The 26,631-nt window shown below is 36.9% G+C and overlaps 1 protein-coding gene across 3 annotated transcripts in view; it reads left to right on the top strand.

Moving 5' to 3' along the window:
- The window catches only part of LOC127881431 (uncharacterized), a 67,763-nt gene extending 54,633 nt beyond the window's left edge, over window positions 1-13,130 (top strand). For all 3 annotated transcript variants that reach the window (XM_052429315.1, XM_052429317.1, XM_052429316.1), the window contains 2 exons: window positions 5,041-5,209; window positions 8,143-13,130. In XM_052429315.1, the coding sequence (XP_052285275.1) occupies window positions 5,041-5,209; window positions 8,143-9,798 (1,825 nt within the window). In that variant the 3' untranslated portion in view covers window positions 9,799-13,130. The remainder of the gene's footprint in view (window positions 1-5,040; window positions 5,210-8,142) is intronic.
- The last annotated feature ends 13,501 nt before the right edge of the window (window positions 13,131-26,631 follow it).

Below are 26,631 nucleotides of genomic sequence, written 5' to 3'. Positions count from 1 at the left end.
TTAGATTTCGAAAAATGCTCATAACTTTTATTTTTCATTTTAGATATAACCTTCATTTTTGGTATGCATGTGTATATGGACGAGGCCTTTCCATGAGCACAAAAATGTTCACCCCTGTGACCTTGACCTTGAACTTAGGGTTCGCGTTTAGGTTTCGAAATCTGCGTTTAAGTTTTGAAAAATGCTCATAACTTCTATGTCCCTTGAGATATAACCTTCATATTTGGTATGCATGTGTATATGGACGAGGCCTTTCCATACGCACACATATTTTCACCCCTGTGACCTAAACCTTGAACTTAGGGTCCGCGTTTAGGTTTCGAAATCTGCGTTTAAGTTTTGAAAAATGCTCATAACTTCTATGTCTCTTGAGATATAACCTTCATATTTGGTATGCATGTGTATGTGGACGAGGCCTTTCCATAAGCACAAAAATGTTCACCCCTGTGACCTTGACCTTGAACTATTTTAGGGTCCGCGTTAAGGTTTCGAAATCTGCGTTTAAGATTAAAAAAATGCTCATAACCTCTATGTCCCTTGAGATATAACCTTCATATTTGGTATGCTGAGGCCTTTCCATACACAAACACATTTTTACCCCTGTGACATTCACCTTGAACTTAGGGTCCGCGTTTAGGTTTCGAAATCAGCGTTTAGGTTTCGATAAATGCTCATAACTTCTATCAAAGCGTTTATAGGTGGCATATGTCATCCTATGGTGACAGCTCTTTTTTTATGCCCCCAAAGGACTGCTCGGACTGTCCGTCCGTCTGTCGGTCTTTCCGTCACACTTTGTGTTTATTTGTTATTAATTTGCTTAATCGGTTGCAAATGGTGCTTTTGGCTTTTTGAGTTTTGGATTTCAATGGTCTTTTTAGCTCAAGTATTATATATGAAATATATATAGTGGAGATATCCTAGTCACGTCGGCGTTCCGTTTCCGTGCCGTTTCTGTTAGCGTGCAAATGTTAACGTTTTCGTACTACCCCATTTATTTTCATTGTCCCTTGACATATTGCTTTCATATTTTGCATACTTGTTTACCAACATCACCCCAACCTATAAACAAGAGCGGACAACTCTATGAAGCATTTGTCATAATTATTGCCCCCCCCACCAATTTTTTTTATTTTTTATTTTTGAAAGCTCATCTAATAAATGACCACACCCTACATTATAGCCCATCTCACCCTCCCCCCCCCCCCAATTTTTTTTTTCCTTCTTTTATTTTTGAAAGATCGTCTAATAAATTATGAATGTTAACAATTTCTTTATGATGGCTTACGTTATACAGTCAAGCAGTGGAATAGTCCAGCGCGCTGTCCTCTGACACACAGGTGATTAGCGTGTGGCTATGATATTAATTAGTGAAAACATCATTTTGAATGATAAATAATCATATTATAAAACGAAAAATTAACTTTTCTGAAAAAAAAATTCACTATTAAATATATATTACAAGGTATGCAACTCAAAATCACCCCAAAACGGTTTGCATCGCTTTGAACAGCCATATCTTCATCAATTGTGCAGCGATTTTCACGATCTCGGTCTTATTCAACGCAGAAATGAATTGCCTTTCTGGAAATGTATATGTCTTGCAATATTTATACAAATGCTGGGTCAACTTTTAAGAAATAACACGATACACAACTCGCATGACCCAGTTGACAATGATCATGCAGTCTTTATGAATGAAATCTGACCAGTTGTAAAGACACACCTCTGCATGAAATCTTAAAGACTGCATGCGTTGAATAAGACCGAGATCGTGATTTTTTTTTATATTAAAGATCATCTAATAAATGACCACCACACCCTCACACTATACCCCCCATCCCAAAAAAATAATTTTTATGCACCCGGTAGGTTGGCATATAGCAGTTGAACTGTCCGTCAGTATGTCAGTCAGTCTGTCCGTCTGTCCGAACAAACTTGACTTTTTCACTGTTGAAGATAGCAACTTGATATTTGGCAAGCATGTGTATCTCATGGAGCTGCACATTTTGAGTGGTGAAAGGTCAAGGTCATCCTTCAAGGTCAAATGTCAAATTTAAGGTGTCTGTCTGTCGAAAACTTTAACATTGGCCATAACTTTTTCAATATTGAAGATAGCAACTTATTATTTGGCATGCATGTGTATCTCATGGAGCTGAACATTTTGAGTGGTGAAAGGTGAAGGTGAAGGTCATCCTTCAAGGTCAAATGTCAAATATTTGGCGTCTGTCTGTCCGAAAACTTTTAACGTTGGCCATAACTTTTTTAATATTGAAGATAGCAACTTGATATTTGGCATGCATGTGTATCTCATGAAGCTGCACATTTTGAGTGGTGGAAGTTTAAGGTCAAGGTCATCCTTCAAGGTAAAACAAAATATAAAAAATTTCAAAGCATCGTTCTCATGAAGCTGCACATTTTGAGTGGTGGAAGGTCAAGGTCATCCTTCAAGGTCGAAGGTAAAAAATTATAATTCAAAGATGCGTTATCATGAAGCTGAACAATTTGAGTGCTGGAAGTTCAAGGTCAAGGTCATCCTTTAAGGTCAAAGTCATCCTTCAAGGTCAAAGGTAAAAAAAATATATATATTAAAATTCAAAGCGGCGTTATCATGAAGCTGCACATTTTGAGTGGTGGAAGGTCAAGGTCATCCTTCAAGGTAAAAAAAATAATTAAAAATCAAAGCGGCGTTCTCATGAAGCTGCACATTTTGAGTAGTGGAAGTTCAAGGTTAAGGTCATCTTTCAAGGTCATGGTCATCCTTCAAGGTCAAAGGTCAACAAAATTAAAAATAATTCAAAGTGGCGTTCTCATGAAGCTGCACATTTTGAGTGGTGGAAGTTCAAGGTCTAGGTTATTCTTCAAGGTCAAGGTCATCCTTCAAGGTAAAAAAAATAATTAATTTCAAAGCGGCGTTATCATGAAGCTGCACATTTTGAGTGGTGGAAGTTCAAGGTCAAGGTCATCCTTCAAGGTCAAAGGTCAAAAAAATAATTTCAAACCGGCGTTCTCATAAAGCTGCACATTTTGAGAGGTGGAAGTTCAAGGTTAAGGTCATCCTTCAAGGTCAGAGGTAAAAAAAATATATAAAAAATTCAAAGCGCAGAAATAGGGGGCATTGTGTTTCTGACAAACACATCTCTTGTTATTTTTGAGGGCCTCACAAAAGAAGGCATTAAGCATTTGATTTGTATGTCTGTCCAATTGTATGTATGCCCTATACAATAAATAGACGGGTCACCTTGGTGTAATGGATATGGTGTCCACCTAGCGACCTGGAGGTTAAAGGTTAGATCACCACTGTGGTAGCGTTCTATAGATCTCCCCCAAAAGACACCAAGTACTGTTTCTAGGCCCAAAAAAAGACTCTAGAGCGTTTCAAAAAGGTTTAACCCTTTGCATGCTGGGAAATTTGTCGTCTGCTTAAATGTTGTCTGCTGAATTTCTAAAATTAGCATTTTCTTCGATTTTTTTTCAAAGAATACTATCAGAATAGCAAACAGTTTGGATCCAGATGAGACGCCACATTCTGTGGCGTCTCATCTGGATCCAAACTGTTTGCAAAGGCCTTAAAAATTTGGTTCCCGCACTGAAAGAGTTAAACTAATTTTATGTACTTCCTGAAGCTTTTGCTTTTAACTTCTGTTTAACTACTGGGTGCATCTTGCTAAAACTTCCATAGTTTAGCGACCTTATGTGCAGACTATCATCCACAAAGGAATTTTTGTCAGCCACAAGTTCTGACAGAATTATGGACCTTTGACTGTTTGTCGCCTAGTCCCAACATTTTGTTTTTAATCCCTCTTATACCACTGTGTGGAGTGTGATAAAAAGATTCACAGTTGAATAATCTTTATATTCAGATTACCATTTAAAAAGGAATTTTGGCTGCGACAAGTTTTGTCAGAATTATGGCCCTTTGTCTGTCTTTTACTGAATGTGTATTAAAAATATTGTTTGTTTGCAGGGTCTCTTAGTTAACTACTTGGATTATCTAGCTTAACTTTTCACAATTGAATGAACTTAATGTGTGGATGATTCTGAAGCTAAATATTTTGGTTGCAATAAGTTTTGGCACAAGTATGGCACTTTGTTTTCCACTACCATATTTTTACCAATTGGTAGTCCATAATGCTGGTTTTCAATAAGCCCTATTTAACTGCTTGTTGTATGTGCTCAAACTTTCACAGTTGAATTGAAATCTGTAGATTATCATTAAAAAAGGGATTACTGTTTCAGCAAATTATGGCAGATTTATGGCATCTGTAAATAATGTAGGGGATTGGTCTGTGTGCAATCATGCGTTGTAGAGGCATCAGCGTGTGTGACACATTTCTAGTTTATGGAAGTTTTTCCACTTTTGAGCACTGATAAATAAATATGTTAATATTTATGTCAAATTGGTATTCCTGTCAGTCAAGTACAACCATGGGTAATGAAGTGTGACTGCACTTTTCATAAGATGTAAACAACAAGCTCCTTCAGTGAGGATGATTTCTTCTTGTATCATTTCAATACCAACTTGCTGAAGCGCGGTGAAGCAAGAAGCAGTCGCATCACTGTCCCTCAAAAGTCTATATCTTTTTTATGATATCTTTATTGATTTTAAATGATATCTAAATTAATAGATACATACATTTGTATTCTCAATAGGGTGTTCAGTGACTATAACTTTTTTCTGTGGGAAAGAACATGATATGACAGATGTCAAGTATTATGCAAGCGTTGTAGAGTCTTTGGTGTATTCTGTTTCGAAAAAAAAAAAGAAAATGCTGATGCAAGTGTGTCAGTAAAATTAACATATTTATTATTTTTCACCGCTCCATTTAATGTGTCGCCATTATGGTAATTATATTACATTTATTTAATATTCAAATATTTTTCTGATGAATGAAAATATGTTGGGTAAGGCTGCCATGATTGAAGTAACTATTAATTGAAATTTGCATATGTTCTATTTATAACCTGGTCATAAAGCTGTTTCATTTACATCAAGTTATTTGATAACAATAATTAATCCCATGGATGCCATTGCCTTTTCAGACTTCTCGAAGAAGGGATCTGCAACGAGAAAAACATACCGAGCATCAGCTCTATAAATAGAATAATTCGGGACAAGGCAATTCTGCAGCGTCGAAGCCTGGACAGCGCCACCTCGCTGGAGAATCTGGCGGGACATTCCTCATACTCGGTGTCATCAAGTGAGGAGGAGGTAATTGGCAACATCACTTTAACACTTGAATGCTCGGATACCTAATTGTCTAAATCTACTTTACCTTTACGGCTCAGTGAAGCATTCCTCAAAATCAATGGCCATTAGAAAATGAATTTGAGCCTCACTCTGTGAAAACCAGGCTCAGTGCTGTTTGTAAAATGTTGACCCAGAGCAGCCTGCACAGACCACACAGGCGTATGAGACAACACTTTCTGCTTTTATGGATTTTTTCTTGAAACTTAAAGGAATTGTTTTTCTAAATAAAATTCCAATCTAGTTGGAAAGAGTTGTGCCTGATTAGCCCGTTCATACTACACATGCTAAACTGGTAGGAAACTTTACACACACACGCTAAACTGGTAGGAAACTTTACACACACACATTAAACTGGTAGGAAACTTTACACACACACATTAAGCTGGTATGAAACTTTACACACACACATTAAACTGGTAGGAAACTTTACACACACACATTAAGCTGGTAGGAAACTTTACACACACACATTAAACTGGTAGGAAACTTTACACACACATTAAGCTGGTAGGAAACTTTACACACACACATAAAACTGGTAGGAAACTTTACACACTCACATTAAGCTGGTAGGAAACTTTACACACACACATTAAACTGGTAGGAAACTTTACACACACACATTAAGCTGGTAGGAAACTTTACACACACACATTAAGCTGGTAGGAAACTTTACACACACACATTAAACTGATAGGAAACTTTACACACACACATTAAGCTGGTAGGAAACTTTACACACACATTAAGCTGGTAGGAAACTTTACACACACACATTAAACTGGTAGGAAACTTTACACACACACATTAAGCTGGTAGGAAACTTTACACACACACATTAAGCTGGTAGGAAACTTTACACACACACATTAAACTGGTAGGAAACTTTACACACACACATTAAGCTGGTAGGAAACTTTACACACACACATTAAACTGGTTGGAAACTTTACACACACACATTAAGCTGGTAGGAAACTTTACACACACACATTAAGCTGGTAGGAAACTTTACACACACACATTAAGCTGGTAGGAAACTTTACACACACACATTAAACTGGTAGGAAACTTTACACACACACATTAAACTGGTAGGAAACTTTACACACACACATTAAACTGGTAGGAAACTTTACACACACACATTAAACTGGTAGGAAACTTTACACACACACATTAAACTGGTAGGAAACTTTACACACACACATTAAACTGGTAGGAAACTTTACACACACACATTAAACTGGTAGGAAACTTTACACACACACATTAAGCTGGTAGGAAACTTTACACACACACATTAAACTGGGATTACCCAGAGAGTGGCTCAATATAAGACCTTTCTGGAAAGATTCAAGTTTTAAAGGCTTTAATTCTATCTCCTAGGATACTGATGAGCTGCAAACAGCTTAACTCTTTCAGTGCTGGAACCGAGTTTTGAAGGCCTTTGCAAACAGTTTGGATCCAGATGAGACGCCACAGAATGTGGCATCTCATCTGGATCCAAACTGTTTGCTATTCTGATAGTATTCTTTGAAAAAAAAATCAAAGAAAATGCTAATTTTAGAAATTCAGCAGAAAACATTTTAGCAGACGACAAATTTCCCAGCATGCAAAGGGTTCAAACCTGAACAGAACAGCCTGCTCTTTACTTTCAGGATATTGTGGCTTTATTTTTCTTACATTTCTAGAAATATTTTGGTAACCTTTGAGGGACCACATGTCTAAACATTGATATATCTTGTTTATGAATATAGGGCGAGATAAAATATTTATGTTTCTGGAAACCTAACTGGGATTGCTTTAATGATGCCAGTATTTCATTCCAAATTTTGTTTTTATCAAGAATTATGTTGTTAACTGGAGTGTAATTCTTAACATTTTTCCAATCAAATCTGTCATATTTAATGATACATAATGAAATCAGTGATTGCTTTTATATCACATAACATTCAACTTTTTCTCCCAATGTGGGAACTCACTTGAAATGCATTAAAATTAAGTAAAGGTAATTTAAAAAACAAAACATGTGTACAGTCAATTAATAAAAAATATTTATGCCCTGCCAGCCCATTTGTGTCATACCACTTGGAACATGTGTGATCCAGTCCTAATTTCTGTTTTTGTAGTGCACAAACCGCCTTTTGCTATTTAAAATAATAAATGTGGTAATGTTTTAAGATGTCAAAGGGAGTAAACTCACACACATCAGTTCTTCAGTAATGAACAGTTACTTCCCTTCAAATTAGTTTTTTTGTTGATAAAGTCACTGTGCAAGATTTAACAGGCATTCTTTTGTCAAGAGAAAATGCTTTTTAACAGATGTTTTTCTAAATTTTATTTTGTATAAATCTGTAGCATTTTTTCTTTCACATTAACAATCTTAATAATGGGTTTAATTTTAATGAAACAACACAACATCTAGAAATCTACATTGCCTGAACTAAATGGTTATGGAGGTTTTCTATCTTCAATTTATCAGCTGTGTTCTGAATGATCACCACACAAGTCAAGTTCATATGGTGTTTGGGCATTTTAAATTAAACCCAGTTTTCTTGTTTCATTTTGGCAGATTTTTGGTCCATCAAGCGCAAAAGTTTCCAAAATAAAGACAGAAGATCTATCAGCAGAACAAGCAAATGAGAAAGAGAATACACAAGGCGATACTAAAGACTGAGAGAAATTACTGGCTGATATTCAAAAGCTAGTTGAATGAAATCTCGGCCACAGACCTGCCATATTTGTGATATTTTAATGGAGAGCCAACTGTAGTGTTCGTCCATTAGTGAATTCTGACACTGTCCAAACTAGTATTATATAGGAAAAAAACAAAAACAACTTGTTTGAAAGGAGTAGTCCAAATATCAATACCGAAGTTCATATCTTTTCAGAATTTGGACAATTACCCCCTTGATCACCGACAAATTCAGTTGGATACAGAAGCTATTGAGAGACTTATGTTGGCTCAGCTCACTGCATCACCAATGGCAACCAGTCCGTGTAAAGAAAGTGATGAAAACATAACTGAGCGAATGCAGTCGCCACTTTCCCAGGCCATGCGGCAAATTCACTCGCCAAGTTCAATGCCGGATTTAGTGGGTGGGGAAGGCGTAGTTTTTCAAATGGAAGAGGGTCGTGCAACATTGATCTCACACCACGTGCCACAGTCTCAAACTAACGGGCTAAACGGTGCGAAAGTAAGGGAAAGTGCTATAAACAGTGTCAGAAAAACAACCAGCGGTAGTGAAAGTGATGAAGTGTTTGACAAAGTGAGTGACAGAGTGAAAACAAACGCTAAAGTGACCCAAACTGTTTCAAATGAGAAAAACCATCAGATAAGGTCGCATCTTAGTCCAGAGGCAGCAAAATCTGTGAAACTTGCTCTGGAGGCTAGGAAGTTAGCGAATGAAAAAGCATCAAAAACAGGTACAAGCCCTGTTCATGGGAAGGGAGAAAATTCACCAGGAGATAAAAAAACAGATAGTGATACTAGCATTGCTTCACGAAGTAATGGAGCAGGGCTGACGGTTGTCTCCGGATCTTCGACACCACCTACACACAGCACAGAACGTAAACGTAGTCGAAGCACTGCCGCCAAGGTCCCCCATCCAGCCTTCAACATACCTCAGGCCACGCTAGAGGCAGGCTCCAGCTTTTACAATTACAACTTGCCTGATAGGGGCCTGGGTGCTTTTATGTCTCCCTCACCTGTACAGCTCTCCATATCTCCACCAACTGTTAACATACCACGTTTTTCTGTCGCCTCAGGGCAGCAAAACGCCTCCCAGAACATTCTAGGCCTGGTGTCCCCTTCTTGGCCTTTGACACGTCCTGTGAACATGGCTGGAAGCCCGTTGTCCAATGATGGCTCAAACTCGGGCTCTCCTCTTGACCTTTCAGCTGTACGGGTGGCTTCTCCCAATCTTGTGAAAGCGAGACTGGACCACAGCGCTGGCAAACAATCCAGCTCAAAGCTCATATTAACCAAACCTGTTGCACAACAGACAAACGTGGCTAAACAAGCAGTATCCCCTGTGCAACAAAATTTTGATGTAAATGATGCAGTGTCTGAAAGCGCTAATATTGATACACATGGACTCAAAAAAGAGGCTTCAAAGCCAAGTGCAGTGCAGGGTAGCACTTCCCCTACATTAACAGCCACCAAGGTTCCGTATGTTCGTGAAATGCTGTATTTATTTGATAAAGAACTGGAAATCATAACAGTTGGGAAAAACAAGTGGATTGTTCGTAACGAGCAGGAGCTGGTCAATCTTGTACAGGACAACACCAGTCCCAGGGAAGCCACGAGCTCAACTGCCACCTGCAGTCACTGCCAGGGCCTGCATGCTGCAAGCGAGTTACTGGCGAGGAAAGTTAACGGTTCAGAGGGCGGTAAACGGTCTAATGACCTTGACCCCAGTGGTCATAGGTCAAAGGTCACTAAGCTAGTGAATGGGGATGTTCATTCGTCGTTGGACGGAGGTCGTTCAATGCCGTATGTGGCTGAAAAGAACAATAACAATAGTCTGAAGTCAGAAAAGTGTTGAGTTATTTGCATTGATAATTGTTTTTGGTTCTCTTGATTTGATTGCTGTTGATTTCACAAATTTGGTTTTGTTTGTTACAGAATGACTTTGTTAGTTAGTTGCTGAAAAATGATGAAAATGATTCCATTTGAAGTAATAATGAATGTGTTCTAGCAATATTCATAAGTCATTGCATTTATATTATTTATAATGTTTTTAACCTTGAGACATAGCTGAATTATTATTTGGATAGTGCTTTATGATAGAAAAGTTCAGATTGCTGACTGTTTTAACAAGAGAATCAAGTGTACCTCTAACAAAAACATCTCAGCTAACCCACATATTTTATTGTTGTTCTTCAGAAAAACAACAGTTTAATGTTGTTTAATGAACATTATTATATAGTGCTGTCATTCATTATTATCAGCTTTATTTATATATATTTCATATGTTTGTCATCATCATAATCATTATACTTAAGGCGTTTAATGCATATTTAGTAAAGTAAGAAAAGTTCATTTGATCTCGAATGGCTTTCATAAATGCTTGGTTGTTCATGCACACTTGTATAAAACTTGTTTTCTAGTCGAATATCAATTGAAATGCATTCAGATCTTCAATTTAAGTTCCTTTTAAGATAAGAAATGCTTAAAAGCTTAAGTATTTGTTGAAGCAGTGATTTTATCTTACTTGTCATCTTCATGGTATCAAATGTGATATTCGCTTTTTTTTTAAACACTGGGGATTTAAAAATATTAGTCTTTCGTAGGGGTTAAGTGGGTAAGATATCAACAAGAAAAGTTTGCAATAATAAAATATCTTCCTCTTTTTACTTACAACATAAAAGGGTTTGTGTAAATATCGCTTGTTTATCCCTGTTATTGTAAATGAACCTCAATTATATAGGTCATTCTCAGTGCCATAGTAGAAATAGAGAATCCCTAGGTCTGTCGAGAATTGTTACTTACTGTGACTTTAGATATGATCTAGTATCTAAGTGGTAAAGCGGTAGGGCAGTTGTCATTGAACCCTTTCCCACTTGGAATCGAAGTGAAAATGTATTAGCAAACACTAAACAGCATAACACCAAAATAGCCTGCGAGTAACTCACAGTCTGTTCAGATTTAATGCTGTTTGCTGCTCATCAGTATCTAAGGGTTGGAAATGAAGCCTTTTAAACTTGAATCAAGAAAGGAAGATTTTTAATCAAATTTAACTTTCTAAGGGACTTCAAAGCAGCAAAACACGTATCTAAGTTACCAGGGGTAGGGCAGTTGTCATTTAATGACATAGGTATGTGCACTTGCTACTGGTTAACCCACTTACCCTGGTAATGATTAGTATGTTAACTTACCACTGTGATTTGCCTGGAATGCAGTTAAATGAAAAAAGACTTCCAAACAATCAAATTACCAGAAAAACATTATATTGATGTTGGTTTCAGTTTGACTATAAAATGCGGTACATTGTAATATGCCAAATAAGGTGTCTGAGTACATGCTGTTTTGAATTTTAATTGATGTTTGTGTAGTTTTAATTGGCGTTAACTTTCTTCACTACTTTTATTGGGCAGCTGTCCATGTGTACAGATGAATATTGATCTGTAGGTCTTTTATTTATTGTGTGTTATTTTACGCGATCAGCATTATTGTTTTTCAAAGGTATTACATATTATTGAATATTACATTAGGATTTTAAGGATTGTTGTTATGTTTTTGTTGTATAAGACAGCATGTCTTAACATGTCAGATTTTTTAAAAATTGATTCTACTTCTGTTGTGTTTTAATACAATTTTTAATAAGATTTCTGTTGTTTTGTTTAGAGATGAATGTTTTGTCTGCAATAACTTCTTTCATTGGTAAAACATATTTTAAAAGAATCCACATTTTAACGACTCATTTATGGTGTGTTTTTGTTCATATTCTTTGTTTCAATCTGCCTTGCCAGATTTCTACAATACTGAAATGTTTTTGAAATTTTTAAGTTATCAACAATCAATTTAGTTTTATGCTACCGGTATAAAGTAACAAACAAATGCGGTATAAAGTAACAAACAAATGCGGTATAAAGTAACAAACAAATGCGGTATAAAGTAACAAACAAATGCGTGTGAAATGATGGGGATTTTATTTTTATGTCAGTTGAAGTTAAGACATACATTCAATTTTGTATTAAAAGTATGCCTTGTTCATACACGTATGTAATTGTTTTTATGGCTCCCGTAACATGAAATATTTGGATAATCTAATGATATAAAAACATATTCAATGCATATATTACAGTGCTCCAGCTGGGCTCAAATCGAAGGGCGCCGCGCCCTGCCCTCCCGAACCTATGATTGTTCATAAATCTCTTATTACATTGTAATTACTTTAATCCTCATTGTAGACATTATATTTGAATGGTTTAATAATAATGGGAATAATACAATTATTTATAACATATAAATTAACATGCAATAGGAAGCATTCCAGAAACGCCTGCACGCTCGCCTTTTCAAATCCTAGCTGGACCACTATTCATCATTATAAATGTAAATGATTTGTTAGAATTATTGCTTTTGTTGATTTTAAGCTTGTTTCAATTTTTAAGGGAATCATTTTTAAAAGCATACAAGGTATTACTACTATGTCAAAAAAGAAGGTAATATTTCATTCAGATTGGTACACATGTTGTTGTCACATATTGTATTAATTGTTGATTGTATTAAGGTCTTAATTTTGTGATTTGATTTTAATGTTGGATTTAAACATGTGCTTATTTGACAATCACTATACTGTTTGTGCTTGTGAGTTTTACCGACTATAACGCCACAGTGGAACAATGTGCTATCTTATAGAATCATGTGACAATTGTGGCAAATAAATGACAGTTAATAGTATTTTGCACTGATGCTTTAAATTATGTGAAACTGACATTGCCATATTCAACTCTTTCAGTGCTGGAACCGAATTTTGAAGGTCTTTGCAAACAGTTTGGATCCAGATGAGATGCCACAGAATGTGTCATCTCATCAGGATCCAAACTGTTTGCTATTCTGATAGTATTCTTTGAAAAAAAAGAGAAGAAAATGCTAATTTTAGAAATTCAGCAGACGACAAATTTCTCAGCATGCAAAGGGTTAAGAAGTATTGTTGACAGTTAGGTTTATTGCAATAGATGTATTAAAAAAGTAAGCGAGTAATTAGATTTGTGTTAAGAATTCGTATGAAATGTATACATAGATTACATCCGTGTTATACATAATGTTAGTTGTCTGATGATAAATATATAATTCAAAAGTAAAAAATGCTGTTGTTTATAAGCGTACTTTTGTCGATATTTAATTTTATTATAAATGGTCGACCTTTTTCGTCCGAGTTATTGTTTCCCCCGGATCGAATGATTGGTGGTACCGTATATTGTTTTTTACCTGTCTGTCTGTCTGTCTGTCTGTCTGTCTGTCTGTCTGTCTGTCTGTCTGTCTGTCTGTCTGTCTGTCTGTCTGTCTGTCTGTCTGTCTGTCTGTCTGTCTGTCTGTCTGTCTGTCTGTCTGTCTGTCTGTCTGTCTGTCTGTCTGTCTGTCTGTCTGTCTGTCTGTCTGTCTGTCATTGTATGTGTCAAAGCGCAGTAGGGGGCGTTGTGTTTCATAAACACAGCTCTTGTTTTTACTTAAAATTGCGATAGCAATACATTATTAAACACTTAAGATTATATTTGACTATACTAGAGAACTCAAGCTCCTGCTGTTTGTATGCAAGCCCATGTACCAGTAGTTTACATCAATATAAAAAAATGGATATACATGGCTTTTTATGTACAGCAGCAACACTAAATATAGTGGGTAGAATGTGGGCCTTCAGTATATGCCTTCAGATCCGTTGAAAAACTTGGATCATTTGAAGATAAGTGTTTCAACTTCGTTGTAAATCATATCAGGATCTCCCATTTTATGTGCATCAGCGAAAGGTTGCAATAACTTTCAATTAACAAAGATCTAGATCAGTGTAAGGTTGAAAGAAGTTTAATTGGCGACCATAATAACAGTAGACTCTCTGCAGTTGAACGATTGCTTGCCATTTTCCGCCTTCTGGAAAAGTTTCCAAAAATAATCCTATAAAGCGTTGCTTAGCAGTAAGGTTTGACCTCACAGTTTAGGCGGTACTACTGATGTCATTGCTTATTACTAGTGTTAACTGCCAATTGCTCGCCCTGTTTTTTAACCAGGTTTTCCGAAGGAAAAAACTGGTTATTAGATTGGCGAATGCGGGCGGGCGGAACAAGCTTGTCCGGGCCATAACTATGTTGTTCATTGTCAGATTTTAAAATCATTTGGTACATTTGTTCACCATCATTGGACGGTGTGTCGCGCGAAATAATGACGTCGATATCTCCAAGGTCAAGGTCACACTTTGAGTTCAAAGGTCAAAAATGGCCATAAATGAGCTTTTCCTGGCCATAACTATGTCATTCATTGTGAGATTTTAAAATCATTTGGCACATTTGTTCACCACCATGGGACGGTGTGTCGCACGAAAGAATCACGTCAATATCTCCAATGTCAAGGTCGCCACGACTAAAAATAGATTTTTTTTTTTAAACAAACTTACAAAGGGGGTTAATTTTTTTTGTTCATTTCAAAAGTTCAGTTTGAGTTTTCTCCCTTTATCAGATTTTTTTTTCACAATGAAAACCTGGTTTTGTGACAATTTTGTCCCTTGTTTTTTATTTACTTTTAAAAATTGCAGTTTTAGTTTATTCTAGTTAAGTTCTAGTTCAGTCTCATGTCGTAAATACTTGTCATAAAGAACACAGTTCAATACATAAATATGCATTATAAATAAAGGCATTGCAACGGAACAAATATAGAATTTACTTTTCAAATAAATTCCGGTATGAAGTTATACAATCATTATATAAACGCGAATAGATGGAGGAAGACATACAACTTGTGTTGTCTTTATTGTAATTCTGTTCTTGCGAATTGTCCTCATATAATTTTAACAGGTTTTTACAAAATCAATCAAATGGAGCAATAAATACACGTAGATAACTCTTGTCTCTGTATTTTATGTAGTTTTGTATGACAAAGGCTTATAAACACAGGGTTACATACAACCATGACTACTCACAGCAATCTACGAAGCATTTGCAGATGTGTGCTATCGTGATTATTAACCCATTTATGCCTAGTGGGTTCTCCCATCCTTCTAAATTGGATCAATGTATGTCCAAAATTAGGGATGTCTAGTTTACTATTTCTATATTCAGAATATTTCTTACAGAAATTCCTTTACGCAAACAGCGCAGACCCTGATGAGACGCCGCATCATGCGGCGTCTCATCTGGGTCTACGCTGTTTGCCAAGGCCTTCTTTCTAGGGGCTAGGCATAAATGGGTTAATATCGGCCACCCTCTTTCCCCCACCCCACCCCTCCCCCCAAAAAAGATCTAAAAACATGGACAACTACATAAACATTAAACAAATAATAACTGCAGCAAAACAGACAAACAAATGCAAACTACAAAAAAACGACACAACTTGCGCACAAAACTAATGAATGAAGTGATTGAAACCTGTCGAATGTTAAGACGTAATGAAGTCACGTCGTGACGGCCAGGTTAATTGTTTGGCACATTTGGGTATATATATTCGAATGTGTTTTGCACCCGACCCGATCAGCCTAGTATAAGTCACCAAAACAGAATATTTCAAATTACAAATATGTATATACAATAGCACCACATACACTGATACATGTGAACAATACGAATAACGAATATGATTATGAAAAAAGTGGTATAACAACCATATAAACAACACCCTAGGCGTTGAGATACTGAGCACTGAGAAGTGAAGTCTTTAACTTGACTAGTTTTTATATTGATTTAAACTAATATTTCTGAGCTCGATTATATGGGCAATCTTTTGCTTATTGAAATACGTTGAGTCCGGTTATTTAGTAGCACCAGCCCTTGGTGTCATAATAGACCCAGATGGCATCCAACGTTGCTGCAACGTTGTATTTAGGTTGCATTCGAACGTTGCATTATTAAAATAATAATAATAATATCAAATTAAAAAAAAATATTTACTGCCAACCGCTTTTTCGATGAGTATCGGCAGTTATGGACATTTTCGAGTTCGTTTCTTAGAAAGAACCATTAATTGAAGTCTATAGCGGAGTTAATGAAACGCTGCCCGAGTGGGAATCGAACCCACCAACTCCCGATCGCTAGGCGGACATCTCATCCCCACTACACCACGGCGACAATTGCGAGTTTCGGCAAAAAAAATGTTGACTATTTATTTTTTTGTTGAAACTTTGAAACTAGATTCTACCATTTTAATGAATAACACAACTTAAACAAAATATTTTATCCCGCGATTTTGAGTTAAAGTTCATCTTTAGCATCTTTAAGTTTAAGCAACTGATCTGTAAAATAAAAAAAAAATTGAATTTCTAAGATTTACAAGAAATCATATTTTCATTGATGCTATGCACGAACTGTACGATTCCTACTCGATGAGCGTTTTATTATCTCCCCTTTAGACACCAAGTACTGGTTCCTTCTAGGCAACGGACTCGACAGTGTGCATATCTGCCGATAATACTCGAAAGAGCGGTTGGCAGTAAAAGTTTGTTTATTTTTTTTTATTGTTTAAAAAAAAGAATGAAAAAATACTACGTTTGAATGCAACCTAAATACAACGTTGCAGTAACGTTTGAAAAAAAAACGTCGGGAAAACTTTCATATACACCATTGTGACAACCAAACTGCAACGTTTGAATGCAACCTAAATACAACGTTGTAGCAACGTTGGAAAAAAACGTCGGGAAAACTTTCATATACACCATTGTGACAACCAAACTGCAACGTTTGAATGCAACCTAAATACAACGTTGCAGCAACATTGGAAAAAACGTCGGGAAAACTTTCATACACACCATTGTGACAACCAAACTGCAACGTTTGAATGCAACCTAAATATAACGTTGCAGCAACGTTGGAAAAAAACGTCGGGAAAACTTTCATATACACCATTGTGACAACCAAACTGCAACGTTTGATGAAACGTCCGGGTAATGTTTTGTGTGCAACGTTGTGGCAACGTTCGGTAATGGTTGCCGACGTTGCGACCTAAATATAACGTTGCCACAACGTTGCATAGAAAACATTACCCGGACGTCCGGGTAATGTTTTGCATGCAACGTTGTGGCAACGTTCGGTAATGGTTGCCGACGTTGCGACCTAAATACTAAGTTGCAGCAACATTCGCACAACGTTTGATGCCCACTGGGGAAGGTCACGAAAAGTTGAGAACGGCCCAACCCCTATCGGGGATCAAACCCGGAACCCCATAATCGCTCAATTAAAGGGATCTTTTCACGGTTTGGTAAATTGACAAAATTTAAAAAAGTTGTTTCAGATTCGCAAATTTTTGGTTTAGTTATGATATTTGTGAGGAAACAGTATTACTGAACATTTGCCATGGTCTAATAGCCATTATATGCATCTTTTGACGATTTAAAAACCTAAAAATTATAGAGCGTTGCAACGCGAAACGATTGAATATTTAGGAAAGTTTTGTTGTTGTCGTTTAAATTTGTGAAACTACGCAGATTGCTTATATAACGTATAAAATACGCTTCTTATGTTTGATTGGCAGGATATCTCAGTTGGCTTATGCGTTTATCTTCAGGATTCCGGAGGTCACTGGTTCGAGCCCTGTTGCGGGCTCCTTTTTTTCCTTTTTTAAATTTTATTTTAGGATAGCTCAGTTGGCTAATGCGTTTATCTTCAGGATTCCGGAGGTCACTGGTTCGAGCTCATTTTTTTCCTTTTCTGTGAAAAGGCCCCCTTAAATTACAAAACTACTTGTCAACTGATATTAAATTTGTAATGGTTATTTTGGTACCGCATTATTTTCTGAGAGTAATATATTTTTGCGTGTAACTCGCTGAATTTTGTCTTTACCATGAACATTACTGTTGCAGTGACACTACCGATTCAACGGTGAAGAGGCAGAAAGTATTTGCTCGCGAATTATAACTATTCCATAAAACAGTATTATTACAAGCTCGACTTTTCTAAGAAAATGCAAGCTTTCCTGCTCGCACCGGCGTCGGCTTTTGAGCTACTTAAAGTTGTTTGTTAATTGTTAATCTTGAAACGTAGATTTCTTGTGTCCATTTATTACGCTTAGATAGTTTGTTAAATGTCACTGTTACTCAATAGGCCTATAAAAAAAATCTTTTCGGATTTTTATTGCATTATCTATTGTGATACATTTTACAACAACTTCATTTGTGTTTGCATTTGGGACCAAAACGGTCAATGTCAACAACCAATGTCTCTGTAAGTAAATCCCAAGGGTCTTCTAGGATATTTTGCAAATAATAAATATGCTACTTTACTCTGTAGGTAAAATTAACTAGCTACTGTACATGCGGTTTGGTTTGCAATGAACAATGACAAAAACAAGAAAAGTCGAGCGCGTTTTCACCCCCCTGTACGTCGATAATGATAATTCAAACTGAAGAAAAAAATATGGTCCCAAAGTGAAATTGAAATTGATCTATATAATAGGTAGGTGATTATTTTATCATTTCTGCTAATTTAGTAACTATAAGGACGTAATTGTTCAACACATGTGATAATGAACGTCTGACACACACATGCGTTTTGAGTTTTGCAATGATTTAATAGTTTTCTAGTGATAAACGATAAATTTGTCTTCGGAAAATGCTTATTTTCATGAAATGCGACCTATGTGTTGAATTATTTACACGTTAATTGACAAAAGAGCGAACGAAACTGTAACAGAAATATGCCAAATTATATCACGAATGTCCTTTAAAATTGTACTTATAACACCTTGTGTGTTTCTGTGTTATATTCATGTGTTTGCAGGACGGATATAACAGGTTATGGATAAATCCAAACTGATATGAAAATTTATGTGGATAATAACCAAACTCAAAATGGATAATACACAAACTGCGATGAATTGAACATGTTTTCCAAAGGCAGGTTGGATATTATTCTTTGAAAACAACTATTTGTAACCAAAACTCACACGATGTGCATAATTCAATGATACTCCATCTGTTTCATTTAGAGCCATAAAATGATAACAGCACCAGCCATTTTACTCAAACGTCTATATATATATAATATATGATCACGAATGAATTAAGATCGATATTCCACCGTATCCAACAAATTTTCTTTTTATTTAATGCTCTTTTTTCACCGTTTATATACATTGTTAAAGAGTTTAACTAAAGAATTTCGCTGGGATAATGACGTCATTTCGTTAAAAAATGACGTCATTTCACAGTAAACAGTGAAAATTATCGATAATTTTCACTGATAATTTTCACTGTTTGAAACAGTGAAATTATCAGTTTTAATTATTTGATATTTCTCTATTAACCACCGGAAAGCATAAAATAAAACAGCACCAGCCATTTTACTCAAACGTCTAATGTGTTTATTTTCATCATTACATAAACATAGCGATTCTTGACAAACGATGTGACAAAGTCTTATTAATAAATATTATGGTATTAACCCTTTCCCACTCTGAGGCAAAGTGAACATGGCTATGTGCAAACAGCATAAAATCAGAACAGCCTGCGAGTTACTCACAGCCTGCTCAGGCTGTATGCTGTTATCTGCTCATCAGTATCTAAAGGTTGGAAAATAAGCCTTTAAAACTTGAATCTAGTAAGAAAGGTCTTTAATTAAATTTGACTTTCTAAGGGACAAGAAAGACGTCAAAATACGTATCTAAGTGGTCAATGGTTAAAACAGTGGTCACAGACGTAATATCTGAAAAGATGAGCCGTTGTTTCAAGCCCAACTCCCCCACCGCACGACGGACACCGCACGACGGACAGTGAGCTGATATCATAGCCGTACTCTCTGCACAACTTTAATAACCTCCCGTTCACACATAGACGCCGCTTCTACTACAATCTAAGTGTAGCCGAAAACGTGACCGATCGTGACACATCGCAGGAGAAACGTAGTGGAGTCTTCAAAAAGCGCAGTATGATCGCGGTAGAGTCTCCGTGATCGGAGAGCTCTGCGCTCTCGCCACGCTTATTTTGAACATGCTCAAAACAAGCGTAACGGGATCGTGGCCAACAAGAATCGGTGTAGACTCGTAAAAAGAGCGTAGTAGAAGCGCCGTCATCGCACAGGTAGCGCGGAAGCATCGGGGAGAGATCTTCATGATCGTAGTAAAAGCGCATTAAAATCTCTGAGTAGCGTCGTAGTATCTTGAATGTCGCGGAAGTAAACGCAGTAAGCGTTTGACGTAGGGGCATCGTAGAACGGTCGAAATGAAGACCATAATTTTACAAAATGCTCGATTAAGACTCCGATCGGCCTCGATCCCTTTTTTCAGATCGTGGCTTGATCGCGATGATCGTCGTAACGTCGCAGCTATGTGTGAACGGGGGTAACTGTCGTTATGGCAACGGGGGTAAAATAAGTCTTATGACATACCAATTTTAAAACAACAGCCCATATGTATGTTCAAAACAATCAAACTTTGAATATTTCTTTTTATTTTTTAACAAACGAATTCGAAGGGCAATAATTATTAAGTTTCATTGTATCTTTTTTTTCATTGTAAATGTTTTATGCGAACAACATTTACACGCGATCCTTTAACTGTTACCACATCGTATGGTAACAATACTGAAACAGTTTTACACTGATTTAATGGCAAATGTTTATATTCCACAGATATGATTTGAATAATCATCATTTTTATGCCCCCTTCGAAGAAGAGGGGGTATATTGTTTTGCACATGTCGGTCCGTCGGTCCGTCCGTCCACCAGATGGTTTCCGGATGATAACTCAAGAATGCTTACGCCTAGGATCATGAAACTTCATAGGTACATTGATCATGACTGACAGATAAACCCTATTGATTTTCAGGTCACTAGATCAAAGGTCAAGGTCACAGTGACTCGAAACAGTAAAATGGTTTCCGGATGATAACTCAAGAATGCTTACGCCTAGGATCATGAAACTTCATAGGTACATTGATCATGACTGGCAGATAAATCCTATTGATTTTCAGGTCACTAGGTCAAAGGTCATGGTCACAGTGACTCGAAACAGTAAAATGGTTTCCGGATGATAAATCAATAATGCTTACGTCTAGGATCATGAAACTTCATAGGTACATTGATCATGACTGGCAGATGACCCATATTGATTTTCAGGTCACTAGGTCAAAGGTCAAGGTCACAGTGACTGGAAGCATTAAAATGGTTTTCGGATGATAATTCAAGAATGCTTGCGCCTAAGATCATGAAAATTCATAGGTACATTGATCATGACTGGCAGATCACCCCTATTGATTTTCACGTCACTAGGTCAAAGGTCATGGTCACAGTGGCTGGAAACAGTAAAATGGTTTCCGGATGATGACTCAAGAATGCTTACGCCTAGGATCATGAAACTTCATAGGTACATTGATCATGACTGGCAGATGACCCCTATTGGTTTTCAGGTCACTAGGTCAAAGGTCAATGTCAAAGTAACTCGAAACAGTAAAATGGCTTCTTGATAATAACTCAAGAATACTTACGCCTAGGATCAAGAAACTTCATAAGTACATTGATCTTGACTGGCAGATGACCCCTATTGAATTTTGAAGGTCACTTTGTCAAAGATCAAAGTCACAGTGACTCGAAACAGTAAAATGGTTTCCAGGTGATAACTCAAGAATACTTAGGCCTAGGCTCATAAAACTTCATAGGTAAATTTATCATGACTGGCAGATGACTTTCATTGATTTTCAGGTCACTACGTCAAAGTTCAAGGTCACAGTGACAAAAACGTATTTGCACAATGGCTGCCACTACAACTGACAGCCCATATGGGAGGCATGCATGTTTTACAAACAGCCCTTATTAAAATGAGTATTTACCCTAAAATATGTACATACCATTTTAAAGTAGTTAGGACATGAAATACGAAACAAATAGATTTTTCGGTCAGCCCTCTGGTATCTGCCGAATACCATGTCTGTACTATACAGCTTCGCGCAATTAATTCATTAATTGAGCCTTGTTCTGAGAAAACTGGGCATAATGCATGTGCGTGAAGTGTCGTCTTAGATTAGCCTGTGCAGTCCGCACAGGCTAATCAGGGACGACACTTTCCACTTTTACGACATTTTTCGTTTAAATGAAGTCTCTCCTTAGCAAAAATCGAATTAAGGCGTAAAGTGTCGTCCCTGATTAGCCTGTGCGGACTGCACAGGCTAATCTGGGACGACACTTTACGCACATGCATTATGCCCAGTTTTCCTGGGACGCGACTCAATTAATAAGAGGTGCGATCAGTCGTGCAGACGCAAACGGGACTGTCAATAAACTGAAATACACATACACGACGGTCATATCAAAATGACAATTTTTTTTTTCAAGCGTGACAATAAAACTTGCCTGGAGCTACATGGACGGCGGGTATAAATAACGCCACGGTGACATCACTAGCGTTCACACGACGGCTTCGTTCTTGTAAGACGCTTGATTTCTTTGGAGGTGCTTTTTTGTTTTGTTAGACAAAAATCAGGATGAACACAGCGCTTGTTATTGCTCTGGTGATCGTTGCTGCCGTCGCCATGGTTACAGGTCAGGGACGCCCGTTTCACCATAGTAAGTGATTATCTTTATTTTAACATAATTATATACATAATTTAATATAATACATTATATTCGTAATTACATATAATCGTATGTAATATAATATTTTATTATATAATTTTTATGTATACATGCTACCGTGGCTGATATTGCCCTTCAACGAATTTCAACATTCAGAATGGTGAAGACAGTGGCAGTTAATGCCAAGTTCGACTCAACTTTAAATCAATTTTAAATCAATTATTGCAATTCCAATTTAAAGGATATTCCTTCCTTTTAGACTTAAGTCTATTCTCCAGATTGTAAGGTGTATACGCGCCAGGATCAGCGTCGGTGGTGTATTGACAAACTTGACACACGCCCACATGGTTAAAATTTAAATAATATAAAATTCAAAACATTGGTTAACGCGCATTTAAACAGCTCAAAATAAAACAAAACCTTTTGTCAGTTAAGCAGAGAAAATCATTTTTGTTTCCTATTTCTATAAGTATTAATATTGTACAATCAGCAGTGATTAGTAATAGTTCATTTCGCAATGTTCACACATAATTTCCTGTTCTGCCAGGCCCGTTCATGCCAGAAATGGAGTGCACGTGCTCGTTCTACTGCCCGCCCCAAGGGGTGGCCCGGGGGTACTGCTACAGCGACTACAACGGCTGGGGTCGCCCGCCCCGGTACTGCTGTGTGCCGTCCTACATGGACTTTGATGCGCCTGACATAGACTTCTACTGGTGAGATTTCTACCCTTATCCAGCTCAGGTACGTTACGCCAGTGAACTCTTTTCAGAGAGGCCAGTTACATACTAGTTATTGAAACTTAATAACATGGGCTGTCTTTATAGCGGGTGGTTAGAACTAGCGCTACCTGCCATTGCAACACGGGTTCAATTCCCACCAACGGCGCATGGGAGTTTGGTTGCTGCTCACCATACCGGTTATGTGGTGTTTCCTCTGTAAATTGCCGGGGCACGAACTTCCTAACACTTTTCTAAATCCGGGGAATTTCAGATTCTTATACAGTATAACTGTTTAAATCTAAGAATTGCAATTGAATATTTTGGACACTTGTTTGAAGTTTTAAACGAGTTTAAACAATTTAGAAGCTTCGAATTATATAATTTTCTGTCGTAAGAACACCTACTTTAAATTATTTTAAAGGTTCAAAGCAAAATTGTTATTGGGTGAGGCACTACTAACAAGCACACAGGTCATTTGTAAAATCCATGTCAATATCATATATATACTTTATGTTGTATATTGGATACTGAATGATAATTGTTATTTGTATACTTTTTAGCAAAACCACCGCAATATAAGGGTGTGCGTATTGGATCATGTCACTGTAGTAGCAAAAATATCGCGATCTTATACAACATTCGGCGAAAAATACCTGTTTTATTGAACACGTGTTTAAATTGTTTTGCATAAGAGCCTTACAAGTGCTTAAAGTGTCATCCATGAGTAGCCCATGGAGTCCGCACAGGCTAATCAGGGACGACACTCTCCGCCTTCAGCGGATTTTAGTTTAGAAGAGACTTCCTTTAAAAGAAATAATCAATGAAAGTTTTGTCCTTTATAAGTCTCTGCGGACTGCACAGGCTTATCTGGGACGACACTTTACGCACATACATTTGCTCAATTTCCTCGAGTGTTAATCTTTTTTTTCTTTCCAGATACCAAGCGCCATATATTGATGACAGTAATGCAGTGACTGACGGCAAAAACCGCCGCCGAGTTACGCGATTAGAAAACCATTCTTTGTGATCATGATTGAAAAGACAATATTAAAATTATTGTTCATGCTGCTAAGAAACACGTTTTATTGTATGTCATTTTGCAGTTTTTAAATATGTATTTTTTCACAAAGACTCAGAAACTCGGAACATTAACTTTCTTTCTATTATTCGAATTATTACTTCTTTTTTTTTTAAACTTTCGGGGCCATAATACACGTACATAATTTATATGCATATGATTATTTATTTCAATGTGAATAGCCTTGCGTTTCGAAAATATTACAATTAACGTCATGGATATCAATAACATATTTATGTTTAAATCTAAAAAAGGTTGAGTTCAAATTTTTAAACAAATTAATTAATGGCATGAACAATCGTAAAAGGTAGACATGTTTTTCGCTGTGTCATTGAGGTAGTGTTTAGAAATAACGAAAATACATTTGGACTAAATAGCGTAAATTGACCGTACGCTATAAAACAGGGCCATGATACAATTAGCCGTATGCAAACGCAACATAACAATACAAGTTTGAAAATTCCGAGCGGGTCCAGAAGCAAACATGCCGGGATAATTGAATTATATCAGTTGCACATGTCCATTATTCCGACTCGTTAATTTTATTGTTGTTAAAAATACTTTACATACAGAACCATGTACTTGTCTATGTAATGCATTCACATTTATTGCTTGTTAACATGCCATCTCACTGTCATAAATTGTTGTTAAATAAATTGTTGTTGAAATTAAATCATGTTTTCTTTGATTGATCAATGTTCAGTTCAATGAACTTCAGTTTCATCGATACACGATTTTCATGTTTTCGATATGAACACAGATACGTTAGGCACCGACAAAAGCACATACATTTTATTTCCGCCTTTTGTAAATGTGTGCGAAGTTAGCCGATGTACCCAATTTTGCATATTTAGCCGATTTACAGGAATCGGCACAGTTACCTGTAAATTGGAGGAATTGTTGCACTAACTTTACCCAATATGTCCATTTACACGTTTATAATATCTAGATGACTGAACCAAATGAGGCAATTAACCGACTTTATTACATTAACATGTAAACGAACGAACGTTTCAACTATATCATGCTGATAAAGTTATCGAATTTAATTTTTGAAAGTCTTCTCTAACAAATAAAATATCTGATAAAATGAAAATGGCTGTATAGAACCCTCAGTCTGAATTTTGAGCGGAAACATAGCGGTCCGTGTAAAATACCGTTCCCACAAGTGTTGGCATTGATCCCATAAGCATTTAAGTTTATTTTTTCACTTTTATGGCCTGATAAATGCTTTTTTAAGTACCAACACAACCACCACGTCGACACAGCCTCTTACCGTCAAAATGCGTCACGTGCACGAGACTCATGAACGAAACAGTCGCTTTTTCGTAACTCAACTAATCCATGGATTCAAAAAAACTGTTTATGTTTATATGCTCTTTTGTCACATAAATATTCACATATTGAGAAAGTAGTTTACGTCATTATTATCTAAATGACAATACATTTCAACATGGATATACCGATATGTAATTTTGCGCTTTTACCTAGTGTAAATCATCATGAAAATCAGTTTAAAGTCCCGAATAACAGCTTTCGAGCGTGTTTAACGACCTCAGCCTTTGTTCAAGCAACCGAAAAGTAAATTACAGGCACCCACCACACAATCAAATACCCGTGTGCCGTGGAAGCACGCGCATGCGACAATTCGACTTATTTATTTATGTTTTACTTTCTCTTCTCGCTTGTTTAAGTGTCCAAACGACACAAACACGTGTGCAGATCCTTACATTTTTTGGTATTCCAGAGTTTACACTCGTTTTATGGTGCATTCTATGCTTATCAATTATAATCAACAAATAACTTTTAAATATAAAGATATGATACAATTTTAAAGTTTCATGTGATCGAACATCCTTATTAAAGTGGGAAACGACTATATTTTGTTTAAATACGAAAAGAAAATTGGGCGACCTACCTCCCATATTTCTTGAATACGTTTAGGAGATGTAAGAGTAAAGCCCCATTCTCATATAACACGGATGGACACGGCAGTCCCGGATCCCCCCCCCCCCAAACAAGAACCGGAACGATCCGTGGAGTTTTTCAAATTGGAACATCTCGGACCAACATGGAAGAAATACGGAAAGCCCAGAGTAAACACGGACCAACATGTCATCTACACGGACCACCCCGGATATATACGCCAACGACACGGATAAACACGGCAGCGATACGGATCAAACACGATTTGTCCCGAACCGAAAATAATTTATATAAAAGAAGTTTGATTTTCGGTGATTCCATCAATTCGGGTGTCCGGTAGCGCAGCGATCGGTACACGAGCTTATTACCTAGGCGACCCGGATTCAATACCCGTTCCCGGCAGCATGTGAGTTTGGTTGGTCGTCACCATACCGGACAGGTTGGTTTTC

Source organism: Dreissena polymorpha, chromosome 5 (genome assembly GCF_020536995.1).
Source record: "Dreissena polymorpha isolate Duluth1 chromosome 5, UMN_Dpol_1.0, whole genome shotgun sequence".
NCBI lineage: Eukaryota > Metazoa > Mollusca > Bivalvia > Myida > Dreissenidae > Dreissena > Dreissena polymorpha.
The sequence above is the reverse complement of the archived record's forward strand: the minus strand, read 5'-3'. Positions and strand labels throughout refer to the sequence as shown.